Source organism: Kwoniella shivajii, chromosome 9 (genome assembly GCF_035658355.1).
Source record: "Kwoniella shivajii chromosome 9, complete sequence".
Classification (NCBI taxonomy): Eukaryota; Fungi; Basidiomycota; class Tremellomycetes; order Tremellales; family Cryptococcaceae; genus Kwoniella; species Kwoniella shivajii.
Genome location: NC_085916.1, coordinates 828,709 through 851,025, shown reverse-complemented (window position 1 = coordinate 851,025; position 22,317 = coordinate 828,709). Strand labels below are relative to the sequence as shown.

Below are 22,317 nucleotides of genomic sequence, written 5' to 3'. Positions count from 1 at the left end.
AGGTCCGTGCGTAAAGTGTTTGTGTGTGTGTGTGTATGTGTATTGATGTATGCGTATGTGCGGGGTGTGTGTGTGTGTTTTCCTCGAGTATGTCTTTTGGTGGTGATGATGACGGGACCTGGAGGCATCATCAATATGACACAACCCCGCGCTGTGTAGCTTCCACTTTGCTATCATCCTCGTTGTTCGGTAAGTCACAGTTAGAGAAGTAACCATAGATGGACATTGTTTTACTCCTCGGACATGCCGTCCATGTGTTGTTTGACAGGGCAGATGGTCAGGATAGATGTAAATCCAATTATTAGTTGTGTGATGGCATAGCAGAAACTAGTCAGCGCATATTGCCACTGTATACTCGGAACTCACATATACAGATCCGCACCTTATATACAATACTCTGTCTGATACTGAGTTAAGGTTTGAACACAGCCTCAGCGAATAACCATTTCTTTTCCTATCCCCTATGACGTTCAGTTGGTGCCACCACATTTCTTTGAATGCGTACCACCAAAAATAATCGCTAAGTCCGCCAAAGTGGTTATAGATCTTCATAAGACTCTTAATGGTAAATAAGAAAATTGACATACACGGAAGATCCATAATTTAGTATCGCTTCCCCCTAATTGCTCATGTCCACATGAGGAGGGAAGACTGTGATATCTCTTTGCCGTACGACACATGTATAGCCACCACGGATTGTCGATTTCAAATATGAACAATCGACGATCGACAAAAATCTACAAACTCGACACATAAATAGTATATACGTTGAAGTACTCCCAGCTCTACCCTACACTGTTCAGAGCGAGTAAAAACCCTGCTTAGAGCAGTATCTTTTTGGGAAATCTCTTGTTGAATCAGGTGGCGTCAACAAACTTGCTCCCGGATGATTGAGAACTTTATCAGTGGTGTGTGCGAAAGTAGATGTAACGGTCTCAGAGTTCAATTCGCTTTTGCAAAACCTATCATAAACATTGACGGTCATCGCAATCATACCGTTGCCACCCTTGTCTGGCGCAATTCGACCTGAGTTACTTCGAAAATCCTCCTCACAGCGGCATTGGAATTCAATGGCTGTGCGGCATGCATAGCCAGTTCATCACAGTAGGATCGAATACTCATCACCATGTAAATCATATACTCATTTTTATACATGACTTGATATTATTGAAGTATGCTGCTTCTATCGTACTTTATAACATTGTACAGAATAATCACCTTCTCCCTGTGCTCCCTCTCCCTCTGAATCCACGACTCTATAATGAATTTCAACATCAAGTTCTCTTGAATTTGTTGGCGATTTCTTACAGAAGAATTTTCCATCAATCTGTTGATTTGATTTGAGGATTATATGATCACGTAGGAGGAAAACAACTTGTTTCCAATGGGTATATTTACCTCTTGGTCCAGTAGTGAAGCTGATCTGTCTTCCGTCCTTTCCTTCATTTGAAGAAAGTGGTTCTACGGGTCTCTCAAACTCGTCATCACCAAAAGACACAATTTCGACATCTTGTGCAGGTGGTATGTGTGATTGTTCACCTGAAACGTAGTTGAAGAAAGTATCGAAATGTGTCAAGAATGCTTTGATTGTTGTCTCGGATGAAGTGGTTGGTTTGAGGGTAAAAGATGAATGGAAATCTAATGATTTGATTGTTGCTGTATGAGAGTTGATATCCTATCAAATATGAATACCAGATTAGCAATTCTGGCCCGACCATGCAGATCTGGGCATCTCCGTACCAAACAACACTCACCCTGACGATAGCTTCACTAGTAACGATTTCTTCCTTATCTACGATTTCCGTCAAACCTTCTTCGAAAGCAGGTAATTGCATTGTACTGAGATCGAACCCATAAACAGATGGCCAAAACGCGATTCTCTCCTTCCATGTTCTGTCTCCTGTGATCGCACTAATGACAAGACGAGTTTGAGAAGGAGCCATCAAACCAGCAGGAGCAAGGAAACGATCTCTTGCAACCAAGACTGAATCAAGCATTGACTCGTACAATAGCATGTATCCCTAAATCCCCATCACGCGTTAGCTCCACCATTTCTGACAAAGAGAGATCTAGAGAAAATTTCACCACTCACCATCCATTCACTGACTATCACATCTACTTCTTTGACGGGTAATTGGATATCTTCAACTTTACCTTGGATAACAGTGATGACATCCTCAAACCCATTCTTCCGAATGTTCTCCCTCGCCTTTACAGCTAAGCCGGAAGCTTCGATGGCATATACATGTTGGGCGCCAGCTTTGGCGGCGAGCACTATAAGCGCAACATGTCAGTTCCATGCCTATACAGAAATATTTAGGTGACTTACTTGAGAGAATACCTGTACCACATCCAACATCCATTACTACAGCGTTTTTAAATACTTTGGGGTTGGATAAGATGAATCTCGCGTAAGATACAGTTCTGACTGTATCTTTCAACATGATTTCATGTATATCTGATATCATCAGACATATGGATAAGTGTAAGGCGTAGGTAGACATGAAGCGGGAAATTCAAGTGACATACCGTTTTCTTCATAAGAATGGAAATAATGAGTATCATCATCTCTCTCTACAGCTTTTCCTTTACCTTTCCCTTGAACTTCTGAGTGACTGGCCTCTCCATTTGTCTGCTCATCTTCATCTTCGGATCCGATAGTATTGGAAACGAGCTGTCGCATAGAAGCGAGATCTTTTCTGGCCTTCTCGAGCTCAGCTTCTAGTTGAGCGATTTTAGACGACTCGGGGGAAGTTGACGCAGTTTTAGCCTGATCCAGAGTTTGAGAAGGTCCTGCTGATGGCTGAGGAGGTGGAGGGATATCTTCATCGTCCGACCATGAATCATCGGGATCGTACTCTGCGTGATAGGGCAAGGATTTAGGATAACGTATTCAAGTAGTAAGCCAGAAGAGGGAGTACATACGGAGAAGAGGATCATCAGGTATAACGGGTTTCAGCAGATTATCGTCTTTGAACAATGGATCAGATGACTTCAATGCCTCAATTTGGTCTTTGGTCAATCCCTGATCAAAATTCAGAATCAGCTATAGATTCCTTCATGCATAAATATAGATGCTTCTCTATGGACCACTGATCAACTTACAGCATTCCTGATTAGGTTAATCAATCTAATCCTTCCGAACATATCCAATCCAAGTTTCTCACATGTTGACTGAAGGTTGAAGTCCCATATGTTGGCGTCATGTTGAATCACAGCTTCAGGTGTAGGCAAGACCGTTTCGTCAAAGAGCGATTTCGTTTGTCTAGCTTCACCTAAAGATGAAGCCCAATCAGAGAAATTATCATCTTCTTCATCGACATCAGATGTTGAAGAAGCGGAAGATGCGGATCGAGGTGGCACTACAGGGATATTGACTTTATATGACATCTTGTACTTGGTTTTTTCTAAGAGTAAGAGTAGATAAGGTAGAAAGTGTGATGGTATCTACTCTATCACGTTCGTTCAACTTTTTTATTGACTTTACTGAAATTATCCATTTTATCATTCCCGGAAAATTTACCGAGAGTTTATTCCCTGAGTGATACTGGTACTCATTAGAGGTGATTAGGAATTTATTGTAATCGATCTGTAATCAGTCGATCCAGTAAACCCCCCTTTTGTAATCAATTCCGTAATTTCACTTCTTTGGCTGCAACAATGGGAATCTCCGTAATCTCGGCCGGAGTACTGCATGTATATAAATAGGTAAAAGGGCAACCACGAATTAAGCTGTGTTTCAACTTTACCTGATTCGTCATGACAACAATTCAACAACAATCTTATTCTCATCACTCTTTCTTCCAATATTTGCGATTAACCGGACCATTGCTTTCATTCATCATAACCAGTGCACAGCCATTACAAAGCTTGATAACAAACAATTGAACAGGAGCGGCAAACGCTCAGCTCGTCTGAGCAAAGATCAGTCACCAATATTATAGAGCAAATCACCTTGTAATCAAGATGAATTACAATACGTATCCAGGAACTCCAACCATGGACCGAAGATTGGTGAGTACGTCCCCCTTCCATGACGGAGGCTCATTCATGATGCTGCTCCTATCAGAGACACAATCTATCACCCATGCTTAGTGCATCAAACGTACAATGGGCGCTGGCAAATAGACAGTATACTTCGGATCCAGAGTGAGTACAATCCGTCGTGACGTGCAACGATTCGAGTGATTGCTCAGTGTATTGATCATACGGCATAGATATGTCAAGGCTGTCATAAGGAACTACGTTCACTACAAAGTACAAAGAGGAAAAGGAAAGTCCGAGATCGCCTATAAGCTGGAAGTGCTAGAAAGAGATGTGAGCAATCTTCCGCGTTTCTACCAATTTTTTACCTCACTGTTTATTTGCTGCGATTGAGGGAATCACGATTCTTCCGGTTGCTAGTAGTCCTACTGACTGATTGTTGCATGTCTTAGTCTCCCATGTACGCATCTGGCTTTCGAGCCATCCGAGAAGAGTATGGATTAGCTCCTTCAAGAGTGTTACCTGCACCCAGAGTCTCGTCCACCTCCAGCTCCAGCAATAATAACTTGAGGCGTACTCAGACTGCGACACCTACAAGTACGACCTCTCGACCAACGACCTCCGGTATAACCAGAACTCACACGACTGTAGGAGCTACGACCAATCGACCCACAACGACGAATGACGACGAATTAGCACCACCACCTTATGCGAGTCAGGATCCTGACCCAGCATCAACTCGTATATTACAAGAATCACTTGCCGCAGAAGCTGAGCTTGGAAACAGATTATCTACCAATTCACTCAATAATACCACAACCACTACTTCTACTGCGACTCATTCGACTAGCACCAACGATGTCACTCCACCTACACCTATATCTTCTCGAAGACCTGAAACACCGCGATCACCAATTCAAGAAGGTCCTTCAAGAGTCCCTAGTGATCCTGAATTAGCGAGGGTATGGGAAGAATCACAATTGGAGGAAGCTAAAAGAGCAAGTAGAGCATGGCAGATGGAGCAAGACGAACTACAAGAAGCTATGCGGTTGAGTTTGGCTGAAAGCGAATCTAGAGGCGAGGGTTCGTCGTCGCAACAAGGTTCAAGCCATCAACCTATAACAACGATTCCAGAAGAACAATCAATAGGAGCAACAAACAGCTCAGGAATGTCAGATCTGGTTGAAGGAGTGAACGATATGTATATACCAGGCTCGTATAATCCTGCATCTCCCTCGACATCGTATGATCCTGCTTCCTCTTCGGCATCACATAGCAATAGACCCGTTGATATACTTGACACCGAAGAGAACACTTACTTTGGTCAAACACCCCTCACACCTCAGAAGACAGGGTTTCATATGGGAAGTAAGAATCCCTTCTTATCATCAAACGAGAAAGAACAATTACAAGCTATGGAACAAGCTGCTTTAGCTACTCCTCAAAGTGAATTCTATAGATCGCCAAGCACATCTTCCCCTGGATCGAGCTACACGAATTTCGCTACTCCAAGTGGAAATCCTGCTCAAGCTCGACAGTCAGTCACCTCACCTATAGCTGGTCCAAGTCAGACTACTTTCTCTTCACCATCGAGTCCACCTGCAGCAGCGGACACGGCTCATCCACGTACACCTCCTGGATCAGGACACACTCACTATGCACCGGCTTCGTCTGAATCGAACAAACAAACATTCACACCTCCACCTGGACCGCCTCCATCGCATCTCAGTATAGTCACTCCCACCTCTCCATCCACACGACCTTTACCAGCAACTCCTAAAGACAATTTCCCTTGGGATGAAGCCTCGAGTCAAAGAATTGCTTTTCCCCAACCTATGCCTAGTCCAACCCAAACGAATCTTGCGTCTCCTGTATCAAGCTCACACAACAATCTGTTACAAACCTTGCAAGGCCCTCCGGATCTACCTCCGAGACCGAAGTCTTTCGTCGTGCCGGCCGGAAAAGAGGATCCTCTGGAGATGCTGAAAGAGTATGATACTGTCTTTCTAGGTGAGCAATAATAGCGCATTAAATCATCTCAAGCCCGAGACGATCTGAAACGCGTCTTGCTCGTGAGCTGACATTGTCATGCAGTCGATGACAGTACCTCCATGGCCGGTGACAGATGGTCTCAAGCTCGACTGGCTTTGATGGAAGTAGCTGAGATCGCGGCCCGGTATGATGAAAATGGCGTCGATATCTATTTCTTGAATAGCAAGAGAGTAGGTAAGGAATTGAGGGTGAGCCTGTTTTCGTTTTTCATCGGAATGTTTGTGAGGTTAAATAGTGATATCGTTCAAGGCTGCACACGAAGTCGAAGACCTGTTTAGAGGATTGGAGCCCAAAGGAGCTACTCCAACTGGAATGAGATTGGAGGCTATCCTAAGAGATTATATGGCTAAATTGGAAAGATCTCAAACTGCTTCTCGCCCTGAAAGTCATTCCAGCGAGACAGTGAAACCGATGAATCTCATTGTGGTGACTGATGGCGGTACGTTATCCCTCTTTCCTTCTTCTCTCTTTGATCCCGACCCATTCTTCTATTCTCATGCAAGACGGCTTCATCATGTCACTCTTCCACTATCGCACATTGATGCATGACATTCCCTCCCTCGAGTTCACCGTCCGCATCTTCTCACGCCATTCTTCACCATGCCGCACTCGTAGATTGCTTACTCGCGCTAACATCAGTTTTCGCTCATCCCGTAAACGATCGTAAACGTACCATTTCCTTCAACGATTCAATCCACCGTGATTCACTACTTGAAACAGCCCCTACCGATGATCCCGAGTCAGTTCTGATAAGCATCGCCAAACGATTAGATAGAGGTGAATTCCCTCTTTCTCAAGTAGGAGTTCAGTTCCTCCAAATTGGGAATGATTCGGAAGCTAGAGAAGCATTACAAGAACTAGACGATGGCTTGGCTTCTGCTCATGGCGTGAGAGACATAGTCGATACTGTCCCCTACACGGGAGAAGACATGAGTGCAGGTCTGATCATAAAGACATTGCTGGGAGGTATAAACAGGAGATTGGATAGGAGGAGTTCAGCGTGAATGCACTGCAATACAACTGTATATAGAACAGGAGAACATCATGCAACAATTTAATAGAGACAATGTGTGCCACGTTCATTGATTTTGTATTTTAGCCACTCTGTGATCGACATGATGATAAAACAAGGCACGTTGGCACACTCGCACTGTTCTGATGACGTATGAAAATGCAATCTCAGGACATTTTCACTGCCTGACTGATGGAAAAATGGGAAAAACGAACACTACTTGAATTTGCATCTATACATCCCTTGGTCATTTCAGCGGTAAACAGAAGAACGAAGAGAAGGAGAACTCTTCTGGTCGAGCATTCGACATCTTCTTTCTCCACAAAGGACCCTTCGCTCGACATTACACTCAATCAGGTTGGGCAATCCACCTGAATCCTTTAGATCTCTCATCAACCGAGTGGCTCAAAGTACAACTTTGCTCGATTCAATTAGCACACCTTTCTCATTCACAAAAGAGCTCATCACTTTATTACCTTCCACTGACTTTCCTCAAAAGAGATCTCTCGCGATGTCGCATCCTGCTTCATCTAGATCATCTATATCCTCCTCACCAGCCGAAAGCGAGAGCACCACCCTTTTACCTCCTTCTACAGCTACTCATGCCCACTCTAATCCTCACCCTCATCCTCACACGCCGACACATGGACATGTCAGGAAGTCCTCAATTAGCGCTAGGAGCGTAAGTGGACGCAGCGTAGCTGGGAGTGTAAGGAATTACGGTGCTGTATCAGGTAGACCTGGTCCTTCAGAACAAGTTCCAAGAGTCAGTAAACTTGGACAAAGGGTGAGTTTAATCAACCTATTCTTGCTTGCGAAATCACGAATAGAAAGCTGAAGCTTGCCTGCTGGTCTGATTTGATATAGAGAATCCTGACCACTTTTCCACTTCAAGCGACGTTCTTCATCCTTACTTTACTCACTTTTGCCGCTTTGGTTTTATCTTTGATATTACTCTTAAACACCGTTTTCGACTTCAGCGTCAAATTCCTGCCTTACAGGTAAGTTAATTTTCTCATTAATCCGCGCAATGCAGCGTTAAGACCTGACGATGCTCTGCGTTTATACCGAAGAGGATGAGCTGACTAACGTATCTTGTCGCTTCCGCAGAGGAAGTGGTTTCACTGAATTCTGGGTTTCACTTATCGGAGCTTGGATAGGATTAGGAGGAGTTTTGTTTTTCTCACATCCATCATATTTATTCTTCTTAACTACGCTCATAACGTTCTTACTTCATATACCAATCATCTTCCTTGTCCTCTTATCGCCAAGTTTGAAAAGAGCACATGTTCCACTTATTCTAATCCCATTGGTGGTCACTGCCTCAACACTCATCTTCACCTTGTTATCAAATTTCTTAGTCAGACGCGCCAAAAAACGCGAGTCTATGAGGATCTCAAGGATGTTGACGGATGCCGCAGGAAGAGAAAGAGCGAATGAAGAAGCCACTGCAAGAGCTTTAGTAGGTATCCAAGGTAAAGGATTTTGGGGTAGGATAGTGGGTTTCTTAGGTGGTGTTGTTGGTTTAATAGCTGGTTTAACAGGCTTGATATTAGTTCTTGTGAGTCACACTTTTCGACGAATTGGCTATCTAGAAACTCAAAACTGAACGTGTAGATGTCACCTTTAGCTACTACTCATCGATTTATCAATCTCAGCATATGACGGTTCATTACCTCTCCCATCATCTTTTTCCACTTTAGTTAAAGTCCAACCTTCTACTTCTCAGTGGCCAATAAACATCCATTTAGCATGTACTTCATCGAATTCATCGTTACCAACAATCGTTTACACTTCATCTTCAGGAGTTCCAGGATCCATAGCTCTGTTGCCTACACCAATACCACCAGCAAATGAAGACGCTGAAAATCCAGGTAGATGGTTGTTTGATTTACAAGAACAAGGTAAAGTGGGTAGAGTATGTACCTGGGATAAACCAGGGTATGGCTTTTCCGACGTTCTCTCAAACGCCGATTTAGGTGGAATCACAGATTCACTATGGCAAGCTTTAGATAATTCCGGTGTGATCAAAGAAAGTGAGAAAGGTTTAATGTTAGTCGGCGAAGGTTATGGAGGGTAAGTCGAATTCTGATTTTTGGATCTCAAAACATTTCCTTTCACTGATCATCTGCTAAAATGCGTCAAATGTCTACAGACTGGTCTCAAGGATATTCGCTGCTAGACATCCTGAAACGGTTCATTCATTCCTGCATTTGGATGCTCAAACAGCTTCTACATATTTCTCAGATCCATCGACTTCACAATTCTTATCAAGAATAACGTCAAGATTATTCCCATCACTCTTGACTCCGTTATCACTAAATCGACTTCCATCTGTGCTGCTTCGAAGATCCACATCCCTCTCAAGGATACTAGCTTCTTCCAGACCTACTCCATCTACTGTAAGACTGAACGAAAAGTTACGCAAAGCTAGATTACAAGAGACAATGGGAAACCAATCCAGGACATCATTGAGTTTTAGGACATTGTTAGAATCAGGATATAAGTATCCTTCAACAAAGCCTGCTATCATTCTAAGTTCCAAAAATAGAATGACCAAAGATGAATCATGGTCAGAAGGTCAAAGAGTCCTAGCTGAAGAAGTAACTTCAGAAGAAGGTTTAGTGGATTGGTTACAAATTGAAGACGTAGATCATTTTGTTTGTGAGGGTTCAGGAAAACAAGTTTGCGAACATTCAATCAAGAAATTGCTAAGGAAGTAGACTTTCCATGTATTGTGACGAGGTATTTGGTGTGGATTCCGTGTCATATAGTATATCCAGAATCACAATGGACATAGTCAATTCAGTTGTTAGATTCCGTTCCTTGCCTTAAATCGTTGTTAGACGTCTTACATGATATGTCACGACCATCTATTACTCAAATGATGGACATGCACAGCCGTCTTGGAAGATCGATTACATTGAGTGCAGCGATGCAGGAGATTTCGAATAAATGCATATGAGGTACAGTAAAAATAACGATGTCAAATTATGTTCCTTGTCACCACAAGCAAGGTATTCCGCTTCCCCGACCCGCTGTTCTGTGATCATATGTCGAAGCTGAATAAAGCGAAGTCCAGCCACCTCTTAAGCAAATACCTTCTTCCTGCTGAGTTGATCCTCGGGTAGATCCTCTCTGAGTCTCTTTTGCCTCTCTTCGCGTTGAGTTTCACCTTCTTTCCTAATTCTGTATTTCTGTCCAGCATCTTTCTTGATACTTGCTCTTGTAGCTGCGGGACTGATGAACTCGGGGTTAGAATAAAGTGTTGGTCCACCGAAAGAACCTTCGAATATCCTTATAGGAGTCAGAACGAATCTTGGACCAATCTCAACTAAAGATGGAACAGGTGGTCCGGAAGGTACGAGTGGATCTTTCTCAATTATCTAGTGATGTGTTGTTAGTACAAGTGACTTTGGGCTTGGTAGCAATGAGAAGGTGGATAAGTGAGCTGGTTTGACTCACTTGGTAATTTCTGAACCAAATTTTGTTATCGAGTAAAGAGAAAAGTAAGATGTGATCGATAAAAGGCTTCAATCTTCTTGAAGTTTTAGGTACGCTAAAGGTCTATTTCATAAAGTCAACGGATTAGTACTCAGAATTGACGAACACAACGCAACGCTCTATGACAATTTCTTATTGGGATTTGGTGATGAGACTTGACTTACATGAGTGAAAACTTCTTTCATTAATCTAGTATGTTCGTCATTTTCCCAATTTCCATCAAAGGTTACTAATCCTCTTGAACCTTTCAAACAATTACCCGTCATTTTCAATTCGTCCATCGTATGTATATTTTGAACATGGCATTTGATGGAAGGTCCATTAGGTGATCTAGATATCCATAAATACAGATCTTCATGTCTTCTAGCTTCAAAATATAATGTATTTGAACACGAATGTAAATCTGCTAATTCATTTAATAGATGTAATGATGATTTCGTATCGAGTTTGGAATCTATATCTCAGAGGTTTCAGCTTTATTTTTCATTGGGGAGGAGGGGGGTGGGCAGAAGAAACGTTTATCAGCGTAAGGAACTCACCCTTCTTGGTATGAGGAAGTAATACTTCTAAATCTCTCATCAAATGTCTCATACGTTGAGTGACACCTCTTGAACAGATTAACAGAGTTTTATCTTTTCTTGGTTTGTATCCTTTATCGACACTTGCACTGGGTCCAGCAGAAGCATTATCTTTCGATTTCTTACTGAGTCTTCCCTTTTGGATCTCAGTGGTCGCTTTGAGTAGAGTAGCCATGATGCTATATGACAATAATAAGAGATGAAAAGGTGTTGCAAAGAGCACAAACAGAAGAAGTATCGTTTTTGTGAGGAAATGCGGTTGAAATCAAAAGTGGGATGAAAATAATAAATCTTTTGGAAATCTTGAACCAGGAACAAAGGTGAAGTTGTGCTTTAAATGGATCACTCATTTAAGATACTCTCACTGTGACAACACTTCCGACGGGATTTGGCAGTCAGAAGAAGCAGAGTTCGCTCCTGGAATTCAGACTTCTCTTCCTTCTTGGGCAGATGAAAGTCTTCCCTCCATTGACATAAACCCATCATCGAAACAGCTGATCAGATATCAGCCGTCCACAATGCCTCGACGTCAAGGAGTCTCTCGCTCCATGTTCGCTTCGTTACCTTTCGAGCTGAAACAAACATTACGATCACAATCGACTGATCATTTCGCCAACAAATCAGCCGCCGAATTACAAGTCAAAGCTGAGCGATTACTGGATCTGTCAACAGACGGACTGTTGTCGACTCAACCACCGATCCAATCAGAAAGTGACAGTGATGATGACGAGGGTCACCAGTATCCGATACACTTAGATCTTGATGGACCTAGTCAGATTGTAAAACAGGTAGTAGTTCCACCACGATCAGTGGAAGCTGGACCGTCCAAATTACCAGTAACAATATCAACATCAAATACAATAGTGAAAAGCAAAAGAGCTGAATTACCTCTACCACATCGTGATCCTTATACATACCTGAACACTTCATGTACAACGTCGGGAACAGCAACAACTCATGCGAAAAGGAAGAAAGGTAAAAAACCATTAGAAAATCCTTTAAATGCTTTTATAGGTCATCCATTCGATTGTACCGGATTAGTGACAAGATATACAAACTATACTGATGTACCTGAAGATTTAATGAAATGTGAGTTGAACCCAGTCCCCCATAAAATAAAACTTGGTACAAGATTAGGGATATTGGGAAGTAAAACTGATTACTTTGTTTTGAGATGTGCAGATTTCGCTCAAAGAAGATTGTATTTCCCTTTATATGATCATCTTCCTTTATTATTAGATAGAACGGGATGGTTCTCGATTACTCCTCAACCTATAGCTGCTCATATCGCTGAAAGATGTGCATGCGATCTGATCATTGATGCTTTCTGCGGTGTCGGTGGAAATTCAATTGAGTTTGCTAAAACTTGTGAAAGGGGTAAGTCAAGTCATCAGTTTTCCCCCTCTTTCTCCCGCTTTCTTCTCTCGGGTCAGACAGAGCTCAAAACTAATAAAATATTATTCATTAGTCATAGCTATAGACAACGATTTGACTCGACTCAAATTAGCAAGACATAATGCTTTCCATCATGGTGTAGCAGACAGGATAGAATTCATTCATGGAGATTTCATCAGCTTTTCTAAATCATTCGCTTCTAGGGGTAAGGGCGAAGTCGTCGATGTTGTATTCTTATCGCCTCCATGGGGTGAGTAATCATAGTCCATTTCTTCGTTCAAGACGTTGATTCCCCCTATCTACCCCGTAACATCCACTAATTGACCACTGTTTTTGTACGATTGATAGGCGGCATCGATTACCTGAATACACCATCAGCGACATTCCCTCTCTCATCTATTCTTCCTATACCAGGAGACGACCTATTCCACATAACGGCTAGTCTAACTCCTAATATAGCATATTACCTACCTCGAAATACAGACTTGAAGGAACTATCTACACTTGCAAAGAGTCTTGAATGTGTGCATGAGAACGATGGGAATGGGAGACAGCGAGAATGGGTAGAAGTGGAAGAAGAATGGGTGGGGGATAAATTGAAAGCTATCACTGCTTATTTTGGTGGATTGGTACTTGACGATTAAGATTACAGTTAAGATCCGACCAACGGATCAAAGCTTAAATTATGACTTTGACGTTTGGTATTTGTAGATATTTTACGGAACTTCATGATTATAATGCGTATATATATATATATGTTGATAGGAAATGCAAGGTATATTATCTTCGATTGTGGTTTGCCTGGTATCAGTGATTTAATCCTTCCTTCGTCGGATAATGCTTCATTCAAGAATCGTAAAACCACTCATATCAATCCCGTTCTCCCTCCGATTTCGGTCTACATCTACCCAATTTTTTTCCGTTCATCCATAATCCCACTCCTACACCTTTGATCCCTATAGTTTTCCTCAATTCTATCGCTCCTCCTATGATCCCTTCTGATAAAGCTTTATTCCACCAAAGACTTTGCACTTCGATTTGATCTCCCATTTCACCCTCTCGATCACTCTCCCTTCCACCTGCGTTGCCAATGAAGCCGTCTCCTGATTCAATCGGATCACTGAGTGAAATGCTAGAATGGGAAACAGTCGATGTAGATTCACTATCCATAGGTTGCCCACCAGGTAGATGAACCAACATAAGTGGAGTATTCGATGAAGATGCTTGTATCATCGTTGATTTCGTGAATCCAGATTGTGAGATTAAGATTGCCATATTATCCTTTTCTTGCAGATCATCCGGTTCCTCCACCTCCAGATCGGAATCTTCATTGCCCTGGGGTTGTTCAGATGATGTTGAAGAGGACGAGGGTGAGCATCGATTCATCCCTGTTCGACGTGTTATGAGCTGCGTGTTCAATCTATTTGATGTTTTGGCGCTTGTATTGCTTACTCACGAAATTTCAGTGCAGACATTACACCTTCTAATTCTCTTACAGCTCTTGGACCGAGAGGTTTCTTTTCAGCTTTACATTGAGCTATAACCCTTATCCTCCTGATGTTCCTTTCTCCCACCAAGACCTCTGATTTGGTAGGAGCACTTGATGAGGAAGTGATTGGACGTGTATCTGTATGGGGTATCCACCACCAGCCCCTTAAATCAATACCACCATCTCCTGCTCCGCCGACTCTACGAAGATTCATATACAACTCATTGTTCAGATATCTCAGCGAATGATTCTCGAATGATGTCCCTATCTCCAATGTGCTCCTCCGTCTTCTTACCAGAGGCAGGGGAGACATCGTCATGTTCATGTTCCCAACAAGGGTTCATCATGGTGCGCGAACAAAAGTTACGATTAGTTCGATCATTCAAAAGTAATTAAAATGTGGACCGAGCCAAACACATTATTTTAAAGACAGAAGAGTATTACGTAACAAGGCATTTTGAATTCCGCGCTAACAGCAACAAGCATCTTGACGACAACAGTCGATCTTCATCTACTAGGATATTATGCTTATTTAGAGCATAAGGACTAAATCGGGCTGGAGCAGATGATTTGTAGTGACACGAAAGAACAGATTGACAGAAAGGTCAAGGAATGACCATTGGTTAGTGACTCTACGCTTTTACACACTCACTAGATCAGGACATGATACAACGTCTTACGGACCGATACGAAGTGAAGTATTTGCAAACTTGATTCAGTTCCTTAGAAGGTTTAATTCGTCTGAATGAAAAGGATTCTCAGAGAGCAATACACCTTGATCGTTAATACTTAACATGACCAGTACGATGATATAGAACTTCTTCGATGGTCAAAAGAGTCGAAACTCAAATCAAGATCCGAAACGTTAGTCGCGTTGAAACCAGAACTAACGAAAAGGTGAATAGCCCAGTTTGATCATTGGCTATTCACGGCAAGCTTCCTGTCCGCCCGAGAGAGAACGATCAAGCATTTTCCCGTCCGTGATGTTACAGAACGGTCGATGAGTGCCCTCAGAGGATCTCTGCTTCTGACGAAAGCTCACTTGAGAGACTACAGTACAATTCTTTGATGCCCTGCAACTACATCGATGGGATCCAGATGAGGAAGGAAACTGGTTCATAATGGCGAAGAATCGAGAGAGATCAGTGAGCTCTATAGAGCTGTTGCAATTTATGGGTACGCTTAGCCATTGAACGGTTCCAGCTGCAATCTTCTTATCACTATAGTACGCGCAGCGTTGGTAGAAAGCTCGATCTATGCATAAATACAACAATACATCCCGACTAAAGTGAGCGACGCTTAGAAGTCCATACTCTCTTGCTTGACAGCTGCATCACGCATCGGAGGGACTATTAGTTACGGGCTTCTTGGGCAAAACCAAAGCCGCAGCTGAACTTACCACGCTTAGCACCTCTACTATCCCTCAACACTGCAGCTACATGCTTCTCGAACATCTCCACGTACGGTTTGAGCGATGTCTGATCGTACTCTGTGAAATACAATCGAATGTCAGCAATCACTGGCATGATATATATAGATGTTGATAATTCGCTCACCTTCTGCGCGACGTTGACTTCCCCCTTCACCCCCTTCCGCCGCGGCTTTATCCAACTCGTTCAACAGATCTCCCACCGTAGGTACTGTTTCTGGATCGAAGTCATCTACCAAGTCAGGGTTTACTGGAACACAAACTCGGCCTAAATCGATGTCAGCATCTATCAACCTGAAACTCTGGTTGGAGAACATAGGAAGACTGTGGTTGTAGCACTTACCTGTACCTGGATGTACACAGAAAGGAGCTTTCAATAAGTGATTTCTGTGTTTCGATACCTCTGCGTCTATTCTTGGATACGTATATTGGAGAATGACATCTTGCATTGCTCTTTCGAATTTTCTCTATTATCTCGTATGAACGCGAGCTCTGTTTACCAAGATTGCAAAACGATACGACTTACGAATAAAAGCTGATTACCCTTCTTCAGGCTCGCAACGGCTTGTTGCAAATCACCCCATTTCTCAACACTAGATCTTGTTGGATCAGATTGCCAATCTCTCCTTAGTCCACCGATCAATTCTATACGAACAGAATCAGTCGGGCATCTGTTGCTTTAATAAAAAAAGACAGGAGAGCTCACCTCTATCTTGTGGTAAGATGGCTAATAAAGCTTCCCAACCTCGTTCAGTACCAAAACAATCCTGATCATGTAATACGAGTTTGACAAATGACATCTTCAAGTTTTCCAACGCGTCACTGAATCGAATGAATTCCATCAATCAAGTGAATCAAATTTGCAATAGGCACGTTTGCTGGGTCGATGATAGGTGTTGACTTACGTCAAAGCAGGATGTAATTCCGCTTCATCTTTGTTTCCTCTCACATTCACTTTCTTAGCTTGTTCTTTTCCACCTTTTATCACTTCCAAAAATGTTACAAGTGATTTACGTTGATCGTCATTCAAGTCTAAAGCAGATTGATCTGATATCCAACAATGAATACCTCTTCGACCTGAATATACCCATAACAAGTGACGAAACCCGAATGTTTCTGTTGAGTTCACCCCGAATCAGCCCAGGGACATTCAGTGATACATTCAAGGGATAAGATATCAGGAGTATTGTCAATCTCGGAAACCCAAAATGACTCACCCCTTAAAGCATGATCTAAAACTTTGACTGCAGCAGCAATATAACCCCAACATCTCTTACAGATTTTCTTATCTGTACAACAAGTTCTGATCTCATCATAATCTGTCATATCGATATCGAATACTAATTCTCTTCTTTGAGGTTGTAACGCTCCTGCAGCAAGTGTTTTCCTATCTCTCGGCTATGAAGAGTAGGTCGGTCTTTGTGAGCTCATACTCTATCATCATACCTATGAAAAAGGAAGAGGTCGCTCCAAGGGTGGTATGTACTTACTCTAGCAGAATATTGAGGCCCAATTTCGAATCTTGAAGGGTTCAACCGGACTAATTCCTTCTTGAATTCATCAGACGTGTGGAACGAATTATATCGGAGGTACACATCCCCAGCTAAGGTAAATGCGAATTCTCGATGGGTGAATAGTTTCGATGGGACTTGGTGGGGACAATCCATATCAGCGGGATCTCACAACACTGCTGTTGATATCGTAGGGAAAGAAGGCCGACTCACCTTGATCCTGATTCAACCATAAGAAGAAAGGTCGATAAGGAAATAATCGTCTGTAAAAAGCGTTCATCACTTGAGGAGATGACGGGCTTCATCATCAGGAAAATGTCAGTTTTGGATAGTAAGATTCTGAGTAGAGAGAAAGATCTCGCGTACTCGTAATCGACCATACTGTGTCATGTAAAGTGATTAGTGGGGATTCACTGCTCTATTACGAAGTTTGTTTGAGTGCAACTCGACTCACGGTTCATCTCTCACTGGGATTGGCATATTGAGGATTTGAAATACAGAACTTATGTGAGTGGCCTGATGGTCGCCTTCGCGGGATAGGTCGGGTGGTACAGTAGTCGGTGAAGGCTGATTATCGAGTGGTCATCTGCCAAGAATGAAGGACGCACATCCCAATACTTGATTGCTTTGATTCTTCTCAACATTGCAACTTTTGTTCACTGTTCACGCGTCTCCCTCCAATCTCTGCTCTCTACATTTCAACGCGATCTCGGACATCAGGACAAATCTCCGTCCACAGCTCCGGTCTTCGTTCGCATACGTAATCATTGAGCGAGCCTGGAGAGAAACCGTGCCTTGATCGACGAATTCATAAAGTCCCTTTCACGCACGTGCGATCTATTCTTGGGATCTTAGCTTGACATCTATTTGATCATATTTTGATTAGTTCTGTTGAAAAAATAATGTTCAAAGTTCTTCTTATATAATGCAATAACAGTACTTTGGGAGAAATAACAGATCACACGACATTGTTCCTCTTCTCATTTCCCACCTCTTCCTCCAGCATGTCTGATACGATTATGCAACGCCCCGTCGCAAACATTCAAGGCGATCACGTTCGACCACTTGAGAGTTCTGACGAGAAGATAGTCAAGATGTTGATTGGACAAGGAGTGATGGAAGGTATAGCTCAAGCCAATAACAAATGTGAGTTCACCCCCAATGTAAAACTATGTCTCTCTGTGTTCTACACGATTTTATCATAAAGCAGTCAGCTAATTACGAATCAATCAAATATAGTTATAACTCATCCTGGTATCATCATACTTATACTGGTTTTGGGTCATTTGTTAAATCAAGTAATGTCTTTCAAAGCAGATTCATCGAATCCATTATCATATTTTACACCATTGATTGGGCCTTGTCTTATTACTCTACCTTTTTTGGGAATAGCAGAATACATTCACAGACCTAGGTTCACAGCTTTACTGAGAAAGGTAATAGGCGGAGAAGATTTAATTCGATTGTATCAGTATTACTCTACTTCCAGCTTCGACCGTAAGGGTAATTCAGGCTGGGTGTTCATTCACAAAGAAGAGATTGTAGGTGTCATCTTGATTGATCAATCGAATCCTGGAAAATCATTGGATTCAGTTTTAGGTGAAGAAGAAGGTCAAATTAAATATCAATCTATCTCGAATACCAAGACTGAGACCACTACGATGAACAATAAGAGCATACTTGACAATCACAGAAATGTTCGTAGAAGAAACATAGATACCAACAAATCAGTTCCAATTGCCTCTGTCGACAGTGATCCGACCCGCAAAAACATGATACAGATCAGACACCTCGAGGTCGATTCACCATATAGACAATCTGGCATTTCTCTAGACCTGTTACTCGCAGCTTTAGATCAAGCGTTTACCTCCAAGGATATTGAACAAGTTATCATACAGACTAAACCATTTTCGGATGATAAATATCTAAATCAAGTTGGGTTTGAAAGATTATCTAATGTCGAGATTGATCAATCGGATTTGGAAGAGCCTGTCAAAATAGGCCTATTGGGTTGGAAAGGTCATTGGTTAAGCTTGGATAGAATGAAATGGGATCAAAATAGAAAATCAATATTAGATCGGGTTGCCAAAGGGAGAAAAGTGAATTGAGGGATATAGTATATAGACGTAGTTTCAGAAAACAGAAGAAAAGGCGACGATTATTTGGTTAAAGCATGTGTTTTTCGTTACAGAAGCTCTTTCAACAGATATGATAACTTCAATGCATAGCATGACATCGTATACGTTGAACACTGTTCATGGTTATTATGTTCATTGGAATTACTCCCTTAAATGACATCTGTTTCGCATTTCTCAAAATTTGGTCGTCTCATTTTCATTCTTATCCCCCCCCATCGTTTATGATGACCAAAACAACCTATTAGATAAAACATACAAAGGATACATTGAAAGAGATATACCAGATACCGAAAAAGATGAAGATGAAACTGTTGCAATAGCGAAAAAGTGGTCTTTTAAGCGTTCGTGCGTTTTTTTATTAGTGGTTGTATTTTGATTTTGAACTCAAGATCTACCGATATCACCGGACCTTTCATCCCCTCCCAATGGTCTGATGGGAGGTAGCGTCATCGGTGGAGGCAAATTTCTTCCTGCAGAGCCTGCATTCCTATTTCCACCATTAGCATGCAGATTGAAATAACCGACTCCTTCCCGCGGTGAAGATGATCCGTATTCAGAATCCGACGACACGCCGAATGGCGAAATATTACTATTGGCTGGTAATCTGGGAGAGATGTTTGATCTATCATATGAAGTGGTCGGATTGGATGAACCGGAACTTGGGAATCTGTCCAGTATCTGATTGACACTCGGTGGAACAAAGGTTGCGGGTAGTTGTACTCCGCGATTGCTTGAGGAAGATAAAGTCGGTAATGGTAACCTTGGTATACCATCATCACCAGGACCCAAGTTCAATCTTGGCAAGGGTGAAGGTACGGTTGAAGAAGTGGAACTCGATGCAGTTGATCGACTGCTCAATGAAGAAAACGCTGAATTGTTCGTCGAGGTGAATGAGGATTCTGACGAATTATGGTTGAGGCGTGGTTGCGATGAGCCATCGGACGACCGGTGGGTGGACGATTGAGAGGGGTTTGTTGAAGGGCGAATCTGTCGTTGATTTGCAAAAGGGGAGGAAGGTGATGCCCGATACACAGCAGTTGCCGAAGGTGAGGTCTGCCTGGAGTGCGATCGGTAGTTAGAGTCGTGTGGATGAGGTGAGGACCTTGATAAAGAGAATGCTGCTAAGTCCGTGGCTGGAGGCGTGGCTATAGTGACGAGAAATAAATAAGTAAACGATTCGATCGAACCTTGTGTGAATGAGGCTTTTCGAAAAACGCATTCGTGCTCACGAGTAAAATCATATCTTGCAGTGATCTCTTTCAACGAAGGGATCAATCCATCATCAACAAATCTCCTTTTTCTAACAGTCGAGGGGCCAGGTCCAGGGATTGCTGATTGTGAGTGTGAATGATGTGTCTGCTCATTCGTATTTGAGTAACCATAGAACTCCATCGGCTGTCTCCACACCAAAGCTCGGTTAGATGTGAGAGCCGATGGTGGGTGAGCTTGCCGAGACGATGAAGATGCTTGATGAGTGGTATTTCTGGGTCTGTCAAGTGGAGAATGCTGCGTAGAGGAAGAAGGAGATGGGTACGGCATAGTCGAACCTGAAGGAGAAGCTGAAGGCTTTTGTTCCACAGAAGTGATTTTATTACCTGAGGATGTGGATTTGTTGTTTGAGGCAGGTGTTCGTCTTCTGCTCGTACTCCTAAAAAGAGATCGAATCCAGAACCGTGTAAGTGACGTGGCCAAGGTTCAATAACGATGAATTGAATAAGCGAAGATGTGCAGTGCCTGGAGGAATGTGACTACGTCAGATGAATAGGAAAGTATAACTCACTGTCGACCGACACTGGTATCGGTCCGAAGCTTAACTTTAACCCCTTGAGCAGCTAAGTGCCTTGTGAGAGGCGTGGACTCATGCATCCCTTTGAATAATTTGGGTGAGAACACTTCGAATGGTTCGGAAACTGTTTTCGCTAATTCGACGATTCCAGATCTAACAGTACGAAGTTATTGTACGAGTATTTCAGTTATATTTCTGATTGGAGCAGAAATGAAATAATGGAGGAACAGAGAGAAAGATGACTTACTCTGTCGTGTCGTACAACGTAAACATCAACCTGAAAACACCTGGAACTCTGACAGATAATTTTGCGAAAATACAAAGAGCGCCAGGTTTACCATCTAACAATCTAAGTTTCTCAGGTGTCTGCACCGCTTCTCCTGTGGTTGCATCTGCGCCTGTCGGGGTCTTGACTGCTTGATAGTACGGTTCGAGAACTGATGGTAAACCATGATCTGGGAACGGTCTTTGTATGGGTGAAGCTGAGACTATAGTTGCTCTTATGAAGAATGATGTGCGTTCGAACAATTGTCTGCATGAAGGAGGCAGGGTGTCATCGAATGAGCCGTAATCTCGGAAGGCAAACGGATGATAACAGATTGAGATGGTAGTACTCACTCGATAGATAGTTCACTAGATGACAGCTCGACCACCGGAGGAGGATCGACTGGTCTCCGATCAACTGATGTCCGCATCGAATTGAATAGTCAGTTATCATGTTGTGAATCTCAGATGTCATGCCACTCACTCGTTTCATTCTCTTCTTTGTAAGAACATAACCTCGCTCTTTCAGGTTGCTGTTTGACGCTAAGGGTATATGTTCTGTAGTGGTATGCGTGTGGTCAGCGCCCGTGGATTATATGTCAATCATCACAACCGTCTCCGAATTACCCATATCCGCAATAAATGCTGAAGATGACAGGTCGAAATTCATCTCCATCGTCACGGCGAAGAGATAGTCAAATGCCTGAATATACTGGTATGATTCACTCACTGTTTCGATAGGGCATTCAACAGCTTTCTCCCTTTGTCATCTAATATAGTACCCATCTGAGATATCTGATAGGACTCATGGAATCGAGCGGAAGCTTGATTGATAACGGGAAATACGTGTGTCAGAAGTAGTAGTATAGTCTGAAGTGTATTCTTTAGTCTTCTTATTTAGTCTTGATTCGAAATCTTGACAACTGACTGCGTATTTGCTGGTATGGTAATAGTGATGATGATCTCCACAACAAGTTCCAGAAAAATAACTCAATGGTCTAATGTATATCTTTAATGCACTAAACGGGCGAGATATTCTCCGTCCGCTTTTGAGGATGGATCTGTTCTTGTGTTTTCCCTTCCCGTGCGTTTCTGTTTATATTTGAGATGTGATACCAGTTTAAATCCAGATCCAAGAAAGAACAGATCAGAGAGGTTGAAGAATCCGATCTAAA

At 42.5% G+C, this 22,317-nt stretch overlaps 9 protein-coding genes across 9 annotated transcripts; 4 read left to right on the top strand and 5 right to left on the bottom strand.

Annotated features, from left to right (window-relative positions):
* Window positions 1–1,183: 1,183 nt before the first annotated feature.
* Window positions 1,184–3,390, bottom strand: IL334_006634 (uncharacterized protein; the record flags this gene model as incomplete). The annotated part of the gene is made up of 7 exons (XM_062938333.1): window positions 1,184–1,675; window positions 1,755–2,021; window positions 2,093–2,274; window positions 2,330–2,458; window positions 2,530–2,859; window positions 2,926–3,025; window positions 3,106–3,390. The coding sequence occupies 7 exons, from the start codon at window positions 3,388–3,390 to the stop codon at window positions 1,184–1,186; spliced, it is 1,785 nt and encodes a 594-aa protein (XP_062794384.1).
* Window positions 3,391–3,966: 576 nt separating this feature from the next.
* On the top strand, window positions 3,967–7,040 carry IL334_006633 (uncharacterized protein; the record flags this gene model as incomplete). The annotated part of the gene is made up of 7 exons (XM_062938332.1): window positions 3,967–4,014; window positions 4,070–4,149; window positions 4,218–4,317; window positions 4,437–5,994; window positions 6,079–6,224; window positions 6,286–6,475; window positions 6,757–7,040. The coding sequence occupies 7 exons, from the start codon at window positions 3,967–3,969 to the stop codon at window positions 7,038–7,040; spliced, it is 2,406 nt and encodes an 801-aa protein (XP_062794383.1).
* A 519-nt stretch (window positions 7,041–7,559) lies between these two features.
* On the top strand, window positions 7,560–9,771 carry IL334_006632 (uncharacterized protein; the record flags this gene model as incomplete). The annotated part of the gene is made up of 5 exons (XM_062938331.1): window positions 7,560–7,835; window positions 7,916–8,049; window positions 8,159–8,609; window positions 8,679–9,124; window positions 9,204–9,771. 5 exons carry the CDS (start codon window positions 7,560–7,562, stop codon window positions 9,769–9,771), a joined length of 1,875 nt encoding a protein of 624 aa, XP_062794382.1.
* A 366-nt stretch (window positions 9,772–10,137) lies between these two features.
* On the bottom strand, window positions 10,138–11,305 carry IL334_006631 (uncharacterized protein; the record flags this gene model as incomplete). Its single annotated transcript, XM_062938330.1, has 4 exons — window positions 10,138–10,434; window positions 10,514–10,615; window positions 10,717–11,006; window positions 11,092–11,305. 4 exons carry the CDS (start codon window positions 11,303–11,305, stop codon window positions 10,138–10,140), a joined length of 903 nt encoding a protein of 300 aa, XP_062794381.1.
* Window positions 11,306–11,648: 343 nt separating this feature from the next.
* On the top strand, window positions 11,649–13,169 carry IL334_006630 (uncharacterized protein; the record flags this gene model as incomplete). Its single annotated transcript, XM_062938329.1, has 4 exons — window positions 11,649–12,219; window positions 12,313–12,507; window positions 12,599–12,775; window positions 12,874–13,169. 4 exons carry the CDS (start codon window positions 11,649–11,651, stop codon window positions 13,167–13,169), a joined length of 1,239 nt encoding a protein of 412 aa, XP_062794380.1.
* A 226-nt stretch (window positions 13,170–13,395) lies between these two features.
* On the bottom strand, window positions 13,396–14,333 carry IL334_006629 (uncharacterized protein; the record flags this gene model as incomplete). The annotated part of the gene is made up of 2 exons (XM_062938328.1): window positions 13,396–13,913; window positions 13,982–14,333. The coding sequence occupies 2 exons, from the start codon at window positions 14,331–14,333 to the stop codon at window positions 13,396–13,398; spliced, it is 870 nt and encodes a 289-aa protein (XP_062794379.1).
* A 980-nt stretch (window positions 14,334–15,313) lies between these two features.
* On the bottom strand, window positions 15,314–17,434 carry IL334_006628 (uncharacterized protein; the record flags this gene model as incomplete). Its single annotated transcript, XM_062938327.1, has 11 exons — window positions 15,314–15,342; window positions 15,414–15,503; window positions 15,571–15,711; window positions 15,787–15,910; window positions 15,970–16,088; window positions 16,150–16,265; window positions 16,349–16,559; window positions 16,661–16,841; window positions 16,934–17,091; window positions 17,168–17,253; window positions 17,409–17,434. 11 exons carry the CDS (start codon window positions 17,432–17,434, stop codon window positions 15,314–15,316), a joined length of 1,281 nt encoding a protein of 426 aa, XP_062794378.1.
* Window positions 17,435–17,973: 539 nt separating this feature from the next.
* IL334_006627 (uncharacterized protein) lies at window positions 17,974–19,062 on the top strand (the record flags this gene model as incomplete). Its single annotated transcript, XM_062938326.1, has 2 exons — window positions 17,974–18,100; window positions 18,194–19,062. The coding sequence occupies 2 exons, from the start codon at window positions 17,974–17,976 to the stop codon at window positions 19,060–19,062; spliced, it is 996 nt and encodes a 331-aa protein (XP_062794377.1).
* Window positions 19,063–19,476: 414 nt separating this feature from the next.
* On the bottom strand, window positions 19,477–21,928 carry IL334_006626 (uncharacterized protein; the record flags this gene model as incomplete). Its single annotated transcript, XM_062938325.1, has 7 exons — window positions 19,477–20,237; window positions 20,322–20,740; window positions 20,873–21,031; window positions 21,126–21,410; window positions 21,497–21,560; window positions 21,627–21,700; window positions 21,873–21,928. 7 exons carry the CDS (start codon window positions 21,926–21,928, stop codon window positions 19,477–19,479), a joined length of 1,818 nt encoding a protein of 605 aa, XP_062794376.1.
* Between the last annotated feature and the right edge of the window lie 389 nt (window positions 21,929–22,317).